Source organism: Callospermophilus lateralis, chromosome 1 (genome assembly GCF_048772815.1).
Source record: "Callospermophilus lateralis isolate mCalLat2 chromosome 1, mCalLat2.hap1, whole genome shotgun sequence".
NCBI lineage: Eukaryota > Metazoa > Chordata > Mammalia > Rodentia > Sciuridae > Callospermophilus > Callospermophilus lateralis.
In genome coordinates, this window is record NC_135305.1 from 38,335,758 (window position 1) to 38,349,628 (window position 13,871).

Below are 13,871 nucleotides of genomic sequence, written 5' to 3' on the forward strand. Positions count from 1 at the left end.
TTACTTGCAAAGATCAAACACAGCATCCACCCACCTCTTCGCAATATTTCAGGTCAACTGACTTGCCATCACTTCGAACACAATCCAACATCCTTGTTTTAATGCCATTTCCACAAACTGCCTTCTCACTCAGATGACACGTACTCCAGTCTGAAAGGAAAGGAGCCCATCAGAACAGAAGGCTATGCATGAAACAGATTTCAAATGAAACTCTGATGACCTGAATCCCATACTTAATTCACAACTGCCTCCTAAGCTCCACAATCAATCATGCCACATGCAGAGCATATGGGTCCCAGCTTTGCACATATCAGGAGTCAAATGGAATTGCTGGGGTTGCACATTGCTGCGGGGATTATTCTTCAAGGCAGATGTCTACTTGACAATCTTGATAGCTAGCCGTTTGGTTTGATGTTGTAAAAATGCCTTTGGCCTACTGATCAATGTCACTTAAATTTTTTTTTTTCCCCTAATACAAATAACATTTAAAATTTTAGCATTATTTCTATTTTAGCAACATTATAATTTTAATGGATTGTACTTTGTATAGGTATATTCATATAAAACACTATGCATTTCACTTGTTGTCCATACTTACAATAATTTAATATACAAACTTATTTATTTAAAAAATCATTTGGGGCATATGTGTTTAGTTCTCTCATTTTATAATCAATTGAAAAATAATTCTGTCACTTTTTCCCCCCCAGGCTAACATGGTATGCATGTCCCACAGAACTTTGATTATCTTTGTGTTATAAAGGAAATTGAAAATGAAAATCAAAAGAAACAAAGAGCCAATATGACAGCTACGTGTTATGGTAAGACTTATTTCAGTGTGGAAATTATCCAGAAAAAATTCCAGAATTAGCTTTGATGTTGTTCCAAATCATAAGAACCAATGAAATATTTTCTTCATGTATGTGTCTTGATGATATTAAATGAATTTGAGGGAAAATGAAATTTATAATGCCTATTTTTCTGAAAAATATTCATCTATTTCTCTACTTTTGACAATGCTAATTTATATTCTTTGGCCAGGTTAAGACTGTTGACATTTTTATATAAAACTAATTATGTTTATAAATGATCCACATACCCCAAGTATTGTTGCTACAGTTAATTATAGCAATTAAACATCTTTTGCAAAAGAAACACTTCTTCTAATGCATCTGATATCTGTGCTAAAAATATTTCTTTTAATTACACCTTCCCACAGTGGGAGGATGTATTAAATAAGATGGCTTAGAAATTCACAACCTACTTTATGGGCCAAGGTCTATGTGATATTTTTATTCTCTATATCTTAATGTCTACTAAAAAATAAAACAGATACATCTTTCTGTCATTTAACAACTAATTATTTCTGGGAGATAAGTTGACATCCAAGAGGCACACAGATGGACATGACCTACACTGATTGGCATGCCTCTCAGCTGGCAGGGGGATTTGGCCTTTTGTTACATGGTGAGGTGGCTACCCCATACCTGTTACATTATAATCATAGTGGTAGCAGTTCTTGTTCAGGTTGCAGGGTTCCTTCTCCACAGCATTTGGGCAGGATCTTCCTTCATCAGCAGGTTGTCTGATGGGATCTGCTGACCTTTGGCGGAAGCTGCTTTGATTGCAAGGCTTACAGAGAACAATAGGACTCCTCAGAATGGTGAACTCTCAGGCACAGGACAGATAGCATATTAGGGAGCACGCTGGGGCATGAGAACATTTGGGACACTGGCTAACTTGAACAAATCAGTTAATCTCATTATGCTTCAGTTTTCCATGTAAAAATGAAGGTTTTGGTTGTGTTTCTGAAGTTCCATCTAGCTATAAGATGCTTAAGATTCTATGTGTCAAATACTGATAACATATTCCAAACACATGAATATGCTCACATTCATTAATACAGAATGCTAATATAATACACACACATAAATTATCTGTACACACACACACACACACACACTTCTTGAGGAAACACTTTAAGGACAACTTTATCTAGAAATCAATGGCTTTTGTTTTCCTAATGCATGCATATACATGCACACAAATGCAATTTAGCTTCTATAAAGACTGGCTTGCTATTCTACGGACTGGTACAGTAATCTGAAAACATTTGATTTCTAAGAATAGGAAGCTGATAAGGAAAAGTTTCTTTGAATTTCTTTAGGCCAAAATGAATTGCTTTCTCCTCCTCTGCTCCCATTGTATTTGGCAGCACCACTGTTTATATACAATGTATGTGTGTCCTGTGTACAGTGCAAGTACATTAAGAAATCTTCATCTTATTTATCTACGCATTCTCTATACCTAACATAGTTTGTCAGAGACGGCAATGGTTAATCACTGTTTGCTTAACATAGGCCTACATGATGGAACAAGATACATTAAAAATATAAAACCCAAGAAATACAGCTATTCAACTAGTTGAATTTTATCCTCATTTCAAACATCTATTGGCATAATCTCAGGAACATAACATGTTTTGCTAACTCTCTTTTACATATGGTCACTTGGTCACTTAAAATAGAAACCAAGTGGACATAGTTAACAGTTTAATAGTTCCTGCGGTTAGAATCTCTGTTAATGAGTTTAAGAAGCAGTCAAGGTTCAACATTCCCTATTTTGTAAAATGGAATCTTTTTGCAATAAGATCTGTGACAATAAGAATCTCACAATTATTGACACAGTGACACTGTAGCAGGTAATCCAGGTATTTGACATAACTTCATATCTAATGCTATAGAATTGTTATGATTTGGAGGTGCGGTGTCCATGTGCAGTGTCCAAGTTCACATGTGAGACAATGTAAGAAGGTTCAGAGGAGAAATGATTGGGTTGTGAGAGTCTTAACCCAATCAGTGAATTAATTCTCTGAAAGGGATTAACTGAGTGGTAACTGAAGTGGTAGGGTGTGGCTGGAGGATGTAGGAATTGGGGGCATGGCTTAGAGATATATATTTGTATCTGGCAAGTGGAGACCTCTCTCTCTTCTTGATCATCATGTGAGCTGCTTCCCTCCACTACACTCTTCCGCCATGATGTACTGCCTCACTTTAAGCCCAAAGGAGTGGAACCAGCCTTCTATAGGCTAAGACCTCTGAAATTGTGAGCCCTCAAATAAACTTTACCTTCTCTATAATTGTGCTGGTTGGGTCTTTTATTCACAGCAGCGAAATTGCTGACTAAAGCAGGAATTAGAGGGGAAATTAATTTGTGTAATTTTGTAAAAGAGTTGATTCTTGATTGTACTTTAACCTGTACTGAAGTCAACTGTTTGCTGCTGCTGTATAAGTTGGTTATCCATCAGCATCTTGAATAATGTTAACACTGAGATGGAAAATCAATCTCTCTTTGGAAAACATGCACTAATAATTTTCTATATTACTGTATTTCAATAAATTAATTCCACATTGATGTAAGAAGGTTCAGAGAAGAAATGATTGGGTTGTGAGAGTCACAAAACCTTTCCCATGGTTTTGATGCTAGTTTTGAATGATACAGCTTTACAAAGGTACCCAAGGATAAGCCAGGTTTCCTATCCAAGTAGCCAATGCTGTTTAAAATGACTCCCCTCCTGGAGTACCATGGTAGAGCCCCTATGGCTATTGAAACCCAGGAGCTTGTGTGATTTGGAACTCTCAGCTGGCTTTCCAAACACAAAGAGACACAGACTTAGTGTGTGGAAGAGACTCATTGATATGTAGCTTTCTTCTTTCTATTCAGTTTCTTACCAGGTTCTTTTGCTTTTTAGTGTTAATACTGCTGTAGTACCCCAATTGTGTGAACAATTATTCCTATGATTTAAATAAAATGCACTGGGCAAAAAGCAAAAAATTGCAATAAACTGAAACCATTAAAATTCCTTTCCAAGAGCTTCATTCTTTTCCCCTTTTACTAACGGGAATCATTATCACCATCTTATCTTTTAACAGGCTATGTATTTTTAAGCAAACTGAAAGCATGGAGTGGTGAGAGACAAAGTTGGATCAAGAAGGAGCAGGGGGCTTGCAAGAGGTGGAGCTATTTTAGTGAGAGAGGAAGTACTGCTAACCTTTTATAGAACAGTTATAGAGTGAAGTGGCCAAGAAAACACACCTTACTTTGGTAAAAATGGCACACAAATAGATTTTACGTTGTTGTTATTATTGTTTTCTTAATATTTTTAAAGCTCTAGTGTTAATGGATTAAACAAATTCTATTTTAATAATATAATGGATCATCTTACCAAAGCACAACGGGTCCATGGACCCCATTCAGATATTACGCAGTCCTCAGGGCAAGGTAATTTGCACTCTCTGGAACCCAGAGGCATCTCTTCTGGGTCACAAAGGTAATCCTCTACGTGTTCAGAAGGGCCATCTGCTGTATTCTGCATGCATCTAGAAGAAAATGTATAAGTGAAGAAACCAGTGCAATTAGATATTGGCTAACCCACGGGACAGATGGGATTCCTGAAGACATCATCATGGGGCAGGAAGTTTGGTGTCTAATGAGTCACATTCTCCCAAACTGAAGACTTAAGAGGATCTCTGCCTCCCCAAATGTTGTAGTACTTCTGCATAATTTCAAAATATATGGAAGAATTCACAATTTTGGTATATCAATAAAAATAATGGATTCTATAGAGAAGGTGGAACTCATTCTATATGCACGACCAGGCACGTGGCAAATCTATACAAGAGGTTTCATGATGTGTTTTCAAAGATAACTAGAGGCATTTATCAATTTGTTTTGTCATTCTAAAAGTAATTTTAGCTTCCCATCTGCTGCTAACCTGAAAAGAAAGCCAGAAGAGAAAGGACAATTATAATTGTAAAAGCACAAATTTCCTAAATCTTGTTATTTAGATCTTCCTGTGTCTTGATATATTTTTAAATTGTTAGTTTTCTTTTTAACAAAACAAATTCAAATCTTTTATTCCATTTTATTCTACTGCAAGCATTCATGTAGGGTTCTTTACTCTTGGGAATGTGTCTTCATTTCTACATAGTTAATAATCTCTCTGGCCATTTTAGTAATGGAAGGGAAAAACGTTCTCTCTCATCTATAACTTGGAAAAGGTCAACCAAATTAATGGGTTTGGAAAAAGAACTGCATGAGAGGGGACAAAAAGGAAGACTTGAGCTCTTAAGCCTCTCAGCCCACTGCAATGTGTTAAGCTGTCCATTGAGTTACATCACAAATTATACCTTGAATCCAAACTTTTCCTAGGGATTTACAACCAGTAGGAACATTGCATCTTCACAAATTTGCTTTGCAGAATCACTTTTAGATAGACTGCTGCCAAATTTAAGAGAAATGTCCTTTCGTTCTGGGGTTTATTCAAGGACTGTAAAACTGTCATTGGTTATGTCTTAACCGAGTTTGTATCCAACTTCTGCATTTTTTTGCATACTGAATAAAAATATAAAAGCATATGAAAACATGTAGAGGTAGATATTTGTATGATTTCATTATTGGAAAAAATCAAATTATACATCCCTTTGGAAGAATTTTGGTTTCCTATGAAAAAGTCTACCTTTAATATCATTTCTAAAGTGTTTGGAGAGGTTACAGGCAGACAAGGCATTTCTATGCTCAAAAGTTGTATTTGAAGCTAAGAAAAGATCACAAATTCATTGTAGGTACTGACACAACGCACAAGGATTAACTTGTAAAATTACCTATTGATCCATAGCTAAGAACAGATGTCCAATACTCCATTTAGTAGTTATATACATAAAACTTCATTTTCAAAGATTTTTCTTCTCCTTTAATTTTTTATTACATAAAAATATATTAATTTTAGGAAAATAAGAATAATAAAAATTCTCATAATTTCATCACTCACAGATTATCACTTTTAACAAAATTTATGTATCGATTAATGGATTATTATTTTAAACATATATTTCATTCCACAAAATGGGAGCAAACTTTCCCTACTATTTGTTTGTATCACTTAAGAAAAGTCAATAAATTATAAACATCTTATGTCATAAAATATTTTTCTCAGATATATTTTAATGACTAAATTTGAATTCCATTGCTTGAATGTTCCAAAATTGCTAAAACACCCTTGTTGTTTGCACTCAAACTATATAAAGGTTTTATTTTGTAACAACAATTTTTTAATCACCCTAGAATACAAAATAAATATTTGAATCAAGTTTTGAGTGTTGAAGGCAGGCATTTTAAATTCATCCATTTTCTTCAAATACTTAGCCTTACTTTCTAAGCAGTGAGAGTAACATTGTGAGAATAGTGAACTGTATTAGAAATCCATAATGTGGGACCAAGGGACTGAAATGAAAGGAGGGGCCAGAGGCTCACAACAGTAAAGGTAACAAAATCTGTTTGGTTTGTTTGTTTATTTATTTATTCATTTTTTAAATTGTCATCATGTGCTGGAAAATCTAAAAAATGTCATTGAAAGATTACCCCTTCCTACAAATCAAACCATTTCTACCACCCATTCTTGATAAGCCACTCAATCCTAAAAGAGGAATACTGAGACTAGATACAGTTAAACCTGCTCCTTTATAGACTCAACTATCCTGGAATGTCACCCATGTTTGCAGTTAAGCAGGACACTGTGACCTTAATTAGCAGAGGATCAAGTTAGGGAGGTGTACCACTCAATCAGTAACAAATAGGAACATTATTACACAATCAGAGATCACAGTCAATACTGACCTCCTTCCCTATTTGCATCAGAGATGTTTACTCAAAAAACAAATTGATCTGAAAAGTTATTTTCTTTCAAGAGTATTTGGAAATTTTGAGAATATATGTTGCAACACAAAGAGAGGTGAAGCATATACAGGTAGTTTAGGGAAAAAAACAGCAGTTCTTCTGTAATTGAATATATTTTGTTTGTTTTACTAACAAATAACCAATTGGATTAAATCCTTAATGATGCTCGAAAACTTGATCCCAATATTTGTTCTGTATTATAGGGTGATATAAATTGATTTTATTTATAAAAAATAAAACATATATAGTCTGAATGCCAACAAGAGTGTTTTAGCAATGTGGCACATTCAAGCAATAGAATTCAAATGTAGTCATTAAAATATTTTAAATTTTGAGATAAAATTTTAAATATGGAAATATAATGATAGAAAACAGAATTCAAATGTAGTCATTAAAATATTTTAAAATTTTGAGATAAAATTTTAAATATGGAAATATAATGATAGAAAACAGAATCCTCTTATTTCCTTATCTATTAATTACCTCCCTACCCCTTCTCCATCTCCAGTCAACCTTTATTAAATTCCTCAGAGAAATATAAATTGAGATTTCAGATGTGCTTTTGAAAATAAAATAGAAAATTATTTACTAGAAACTAAGTTACATATTGGTTTATATGTGAAAGTTTTATGATATATATGTTTATCTGTTCTACTTTCCTACTGAAACAGATTAAGAAACATCAATCAAATTCATAAAAAGTTCATAACATGTATTGCCAGGTTCTGGATTTGTTTTTTAAATTTGTCTTCATTGTGTTTCTGAGCAGGGTTAGAAGAAAGATATATAAAGAGAGTGACAGAAGACTTGAGTTTGAATTCAAACTCTGTCTCTTCACTAGATGGATGTTAGTTACTTAGAACTTTGGAATCTAATCTATAAAATGGAGATGATAAAACCTCACACACTTGTTCCCTAAGATTCTAGAACCTTTAACCATCATATGACAGATGTTGTATGGAAGAGTTAATGAATATCAAATGTGTGTTAGATATCAGGGTATTCATATTCTTATGAATATGACAGTCCTTGGAGAACCCCATAGAGTTTAATAAATACAGCAGACATGTAAATGGATCTTTTCAACATAGGGATATGCGGGGTGCTATAGAACAGAATGACATTGCCCGGTGGAACTTTCTATGATGACAGGCATATTCTATATATGTACATCAAACGGATAAGCCACAGAGACTGTTGAGTGCTTGAAATATGGCTAGTGTGAATGAGGAAATGCATTTGAAACTTTATTTAATTTTCATTAGTTTAAATTGAAATTGAAATAGATACTAGTGATCACCCTACTGGAAAGCATGGCTAAAGAAGAGAAAATGAGAGGCAATACAGCCAGGACTTGCAGGAGGATGCTCCCTAGATGACTTTAGAGTATTCAAAATAGCTAGTTTCATAGAAAAGAGCAATAATTTAAAACAGATTATTTTAAAAAATGTGCTTAGAAATCTATTTAGGAGAACAGTTATTTGGGCTGAAAGTCTGCATTAGTTTAGCTTGCTTTCAACGTGCTTCTCCTCAAGCGTATCTCAATGTAAAATGATTTTTAAGTCAGAAAACGAGAACATAATGAACTGCTGCTTGAAGCAGATACTCTTGAAGTTTTCCATGAACACAGACTCATTAAGAACAAAAGACAATTTTATCCAGGGTACTGGGGAGGTGTGAGTACTCATGGTAGGCGCATGTGAGACTGGGAGATGGTTTTGTCTGGCTTCTCTGTGCAATCAAGTTCAGCCTTACCTCACTTTTCGGGTTTGCACGCCCTCTCCACAGTTATCCCGCATATTCACGAAGGTCACCTTGCAGACGCTCCATGGCTCTGTGACCCATATGTATTGGTTGCAGTCACTGTGGCATGGGACAACCTCGTACACCTGAAATACACATGGTTGTCAGTTGACCTCAGGGAATCCAAGAAGGGTGAGCAGGAGGATCATCTCAGCAGTGCTATCATTATTTCATTGGTAAGCAACTTCCATTCCTCCCTCTTATTGCTCTTTATTTGGAAATAGAAACAGAGGGAGTTCCATGAGCATTCTGGTAAAAGGGAGGGCTGGCTGTGTTGCATTGCTGTTCTTCCATTGCATGGTCAGTATAGATCTGACTCACTGGACCAGATTCAATATGTATTTTCCTGTACTGATCCCTCCTCCACTGTATTGTAATTTTCTGGAACATTTGTTTTGTTCACAGTTTTATGTGTCTTTAATACTTAGCTCAGCCTGCTTATATGTTAGGCACTCAATGAGATTTGTCAAATAAAATGAATGATTGGATGAAAAGAGTATATAAACATCTGTTTTCCAAATACATATATATTTTAGCTTGTTTTCCAGATAAATACAGACAATAATGAGAATTACATTTTTTTGTTTTTCATACAGATAGCTAAATTAAAAGATAACATAAAATAAAGCCATCTTAAGGCTAATCTTCAATCTTTTAGAATTTGGAAGCAAGGTCTATAATTGGGATCATATTATACACAGCTAGAGCCCAAAGCAGTAAGGGAACAAAGAAAATTACCCATGCTCTGATTCCATAAAGACATTCAGCCCCATGGGTGGGGGGGTGATATCTGGTTTCAGAAATTTTTCTACAATGAACCAATTATATAGTGCTCTCAATGAGAGAAATAACTAAAGAACATACATGGGCCATAATCTATTGCCACCAAGCTGATACAACCAGTAAGGAAAAACCTTTTAAAATACTTTCATAATCTGCGACAGTTCACTATGTCCTATTTTAGACACACACACATACACACACACACACACACATACACTTCAGATAAATGTTTTATGAATCTAATTCTAGAAAACACTGAAAACCTTTTGGTATTCTGTTTTTGTGCAAATTGTATTGCATTAAAAACTCACTTAAAAGTGAGTGAAGTCAATTTATCCTAAATAGGGATAGAAAATATGCATTGTTGGAATAAAACTAATCACTTCCACAAGTCACCACATTCATGTCTGGGTGCATATTAAAACAGGACTAATATTAAACACTGCAACTCCTGGGGAAGGGGGAAATTAAAGGGGACCTGCTGTTCTTCTTCTTCTTCTTCTTTTTTTTTTTTTTAGAGAGAGAGAGAGAGAGAGAGAGAGAGAGAGAGAGAGAGAGAGAGAATTTTAATATTTATTTTTAGTTTTCAGCAGACACAACATCTTTGTTTGTATGTGGTGCTGAGGATAGAACCCGGACCACACGCATGCCAGGCGAGTGCGCTACCTCTTGAGCCACATCCCCAGCCCCTGCTGTTCTTCTTAATCCTTTGATGTCTTTCTTTTTTTTTTTTTCTTTTGTTTTGGTACCAGAGATTGAACTCAGGGGCACTTGATGACTAAGCCACATCTCAGCCCTATTTTGTATTTTATTTAGACACAGGGTCTCACTGAGTTGCTTAGCACCTCACTTTTGCTGAGGCTGGCTTTGAACTCACCATCTTTCTGCCTCAGCCTCCCCAGCTGCTAGGATTACAGTGTACCATTGAGCCTGGCGATGGCTTTCATTTTAATGTCCTTCTTTGAAGTGAATAGAAATCAGTTCAGAGTAACCTCTAACCACCCAGGTTTGGCCCACCTCCACCTTGTCCCTCTCTGAGTTGCACAAGAGCGTTAGTAAGAGGTATCATTGCTATGTCAAAGTGAGGTGAAGCTTGTTCCTAATTCCCCTCAGGCCCTGACAATAAAATGAGGAAACACAGGTATCTATGCTAGGAAATATAAAAGAAATAGTTAGGAGAAAAATTAATGAAAAACATGATATTTCCTTCTGGTAAAACATAAAAGACAATGGCAGGAAAAGAAATCAGGAATTTTTTAAAAGTACTTTGTTATGAACATAGAAGTTTAACTTACCTGTGCCTAGAAGCAGCATTCAACAGGAATGAAGAAAAGGGAGAGAAACAAAGTAAAAATATTAGTATATCATGAAAGGAACTCATGGTCTAAATTTCAAATATGATTGTTTATATATAAAAGATTATTTTTTTTTGGTAAAGGATTAGAACATTTTTTTCTTAGGCTATAGAAGAGAAAAACCAACCACTTATTATTGCTGAAAATTAAGGTGTGCAAATGAGTCTTGAAGACACACAGCCAAGGAAAGGATTAGATGATCAGGATGAAGAAATCTCAGAAAGCAAAGTCGACCTCAACACACATATCACAGGGAATTGACATGTTATTGAAAATACCTTGTGATCCAGCTTATAAGTGGACTAATATCTGCATATGGATCTATCTATAGACCCATCTATTCATTGATCTGTCTTAATCAATAATCCATCTATCTTTCAGGAAATGAAGATTTGAAGATTTTGTTCCTCAACTGGAGAATGGTACCCTAGAGACCATTTTATTTCTTTGTCTATTTTTAGTTGTTTTCTTTTTAGCTCTCAGAGACCATTTTTAAAAATTTTTTTAAAAAGTTGTTTATAGACCTTTATATTTATTTATATGTGGTGCTGAAAACCATACCCAGTGCCTCACACATGCTAGGCAAGTGCACTACTGCTGAGACATAGCCCCAGCCCTCGGAGACCATTTTTAAGTCAATGGATTGCCTTTTATTTTATTGAGTAATGTATAAATCTAGTAAAAAAAATCTATAGTATATACAGTTTCTAACATTAATAAAAGCTTTGCATATTCTGTACTTTTCCTAAATATTTTAGTAATGCATGTATACCTAGAAGTTTCTATTTTTTATGTAGAACATCTGTGCTCAAAGTCACATGTTCAAAAATCTATTATTTCTTGTTTTAGCTTTGATTTTTTTATGTTAATCTTGATATGCCTCCAGTAAGCTGAGAACAAGTACACAAATGTCCTATTAAATTCTGTGTCAGATTACATCAGAGATGAAAAGTCACAGCAAAAGGATTTCAGGCTAAAATACTTTTCATAGCAAAGACAACATTTCCTGAGGCCTTGAATCTTTGGAAATTTATTATTAAAGAAAATGTTGAGGGTAACAAAACTTTCTTTAATTGCAGATCTGACTAGCTGCACATACACATACAAGCTCTCTAATGTGAAATGTATACAAATATGTGCAGAATTTCTTTATTAAACCATGGATGAAAATTTATTAAAATTTAAATTTCCTATTGAAAAGTCAAGTTTTCACAACTTGTAGGGAAACATTCTTTTATATTATAAACATTTCAGTTTAATTATTCCATTTCATATCATATAATTAGAATCACGGAATTCAGTTTTCTTCTTTGGAAATATTCTCTAACCACTGAGAAATACAAAATGCCCAATGACAGGGAAGCTCAACAACCAGTAGGTGGCAGCAGTGGAGTATATTAATCCCCTCACGAGAATTTAAGGGATATATTCAGCAACTTGATGCTTTGAGAATACTTTCTGTGGAATTGAATTCTCTACTATCTTCATCTTTATTTATTTATTCAAAAGGTTTTTTTTTCTGTTTTCTCTTCAGTGTGATTCTATTGTTACAAACAAATTTAGGTTAATTTGGAAAGAAAAGTATGTGTACTGCTGAGCTGTAGGTTTGGAAACTAAAATTAGGCAGTTTATGTCTGTATGAAACATTTCCACATATCTAAGAACTTGATTAATTTTGTTCTGACTTAAATTCAAATACACATCAGTGCATACTACATGAAGTTCATTCTTTCTTAATTCATATGTACATCAAACATGATAATAATTATCTGATACATTAATTTACATTAAATTAGTCACAACTCCCCAATTATCCTGTTTATTTTTATTTCCAATAGAATATAGATAATAAATATTGATAGGAGATAACTAAGTGTGCATCCAAATGCTAATAAAACTTGAAAAAATTTTAAGTGGCTACTAATGATATTGATGAGTGTATTCACAGTGGCTTCAAAGCCATCTTTATATATATATTTTTTGGTACTGAGATTGAACTCAGGGGCACTGGACCACTGAGCCACATCCCAGCCCTATTTTGTGTTTTATTTAGCGACAGAGTCTCACTGAGTTGCTTAGCACCTCACTTTTGCTGAGGCTGGCTTTGAACTCATGATTCTCCTGCCTCAGCCACCTGAGCTGCTGGGATTACAGGCCTGTGCATCTTCATATTTTTTCCCTCAACTTATTTTATGTCAAACAAATTTAAGTGGATTAACAGCATAGTTTTCCTGATTTTAGACCTACACCTATATATTTTCTTCAATTTTAATTTAATCAGTTGTAATCGCAATGTCTTTTCTGAGAATCTAGGAAGACTGTAAGAATGGCACAATACTATCATATGAGTTAGACATAATTTTATGACAGTTCAAATACCTTGACATAATTTCAAAGATAGGTATTACTTCTGTCTGCTGAATTTTATATCCATATCTGTACACTTGCAAGAAACTGAGTCCCAGAGAATTCAAAGATAACATATCTAACTTGGGATTCTATCAAGGTATATGTAATTGACTTAGGCATTCTGAAGATTAAATGGATCAGATTTCTTATTCAGGAGCTATTATTAACTGTTGTCCATTTTGGAGAAATGACAGATCATTCATTGTGAATCTAAAACATATCTCAACACTCTTGATGATAGGAAAATACCTGGTTGACATGGTCCAGTTTGGGGCAAGGTCTTCCTCCATTATATGGTTTTTCACGCAGCCATTTAGAACGAACCTTCACACCACTGCCACAAGACTTACTGCAGCGGGACCAGTTGGACCACTCGCTGAGCTTGCAGTCTGAGGGGCAGGGGATGATGCAGGCCTCTTCAATGTATCCTGAGTGGAGAAAAATGAGATAAAGACCATCTCCTCCACTTGCCACTCTCCCATGACTACCCACAGTTCTAGCTCATTTGGAACGTCCAAGTTTGATTTGACAGCAGCGTGCAAATGCAGGGATGTTTCCATTGTTAGGGGCTCAATTAAATCCTGCAGGAAAATGACACATACATGGAGCGACTCTGTTCAAATAACAGCTGAGCAGATGCCATATGATCTGCTTAGGATTTGTGCTCACCATATTTCAACATTTCTGACTTTCTGACAGCTTTCTTGTTTAATTGACAATAACCTGTCTGCTGCCATATCACTCTCAGGCTGCCAGAATGGTACATTAAAAAAAAAAATAGCCCAT

General features: G+C 34.9%; 1 protein-coding gene across 1 annotated transcript in view; it reads right to left on the reverse strand.

Moving 5' to 3' along the window:
• Thsd7a (thrombospondin type 1 domain containing 7A) overlaps nucleotides 1-13,871 on the reverse strand; it is a 391,409-nt gene that overhangs the window by 21,820 nt on the left and 355,718 nt on the right. The window contains exons 14-19 of the mRNA XM_076861588.2: nucleotides 13,335-13,513; nucleotides 10,617-10,622; nucleotides 8,491-8,624; nucleotides 4,226-4,379; nucleotides 1,488-1,632; nucleotides 35-150 (exon numbers count right to left, since the gene is read on the reverse strand). Coding sequence (XP_076717703.2) covers nucleotides 35-150; nucleotides 1,488-1,632; nucleotides 4,226-4,379; nucleotides 8,491-8,624; nucleotides 10,617-10,622; nucleotides 13,335-13,513 — 734 coding nt within the window. The remainder of the gene's footprint in view (nucleotides 1-34; nucleotides 151-1,487; nucleotides 1,633-4,225; nucleotides 4,380-8,490; nucleotides 8,625-10,616; nucleotides 10,623-13,334; nucleotides 13,514-13,871) is intronic.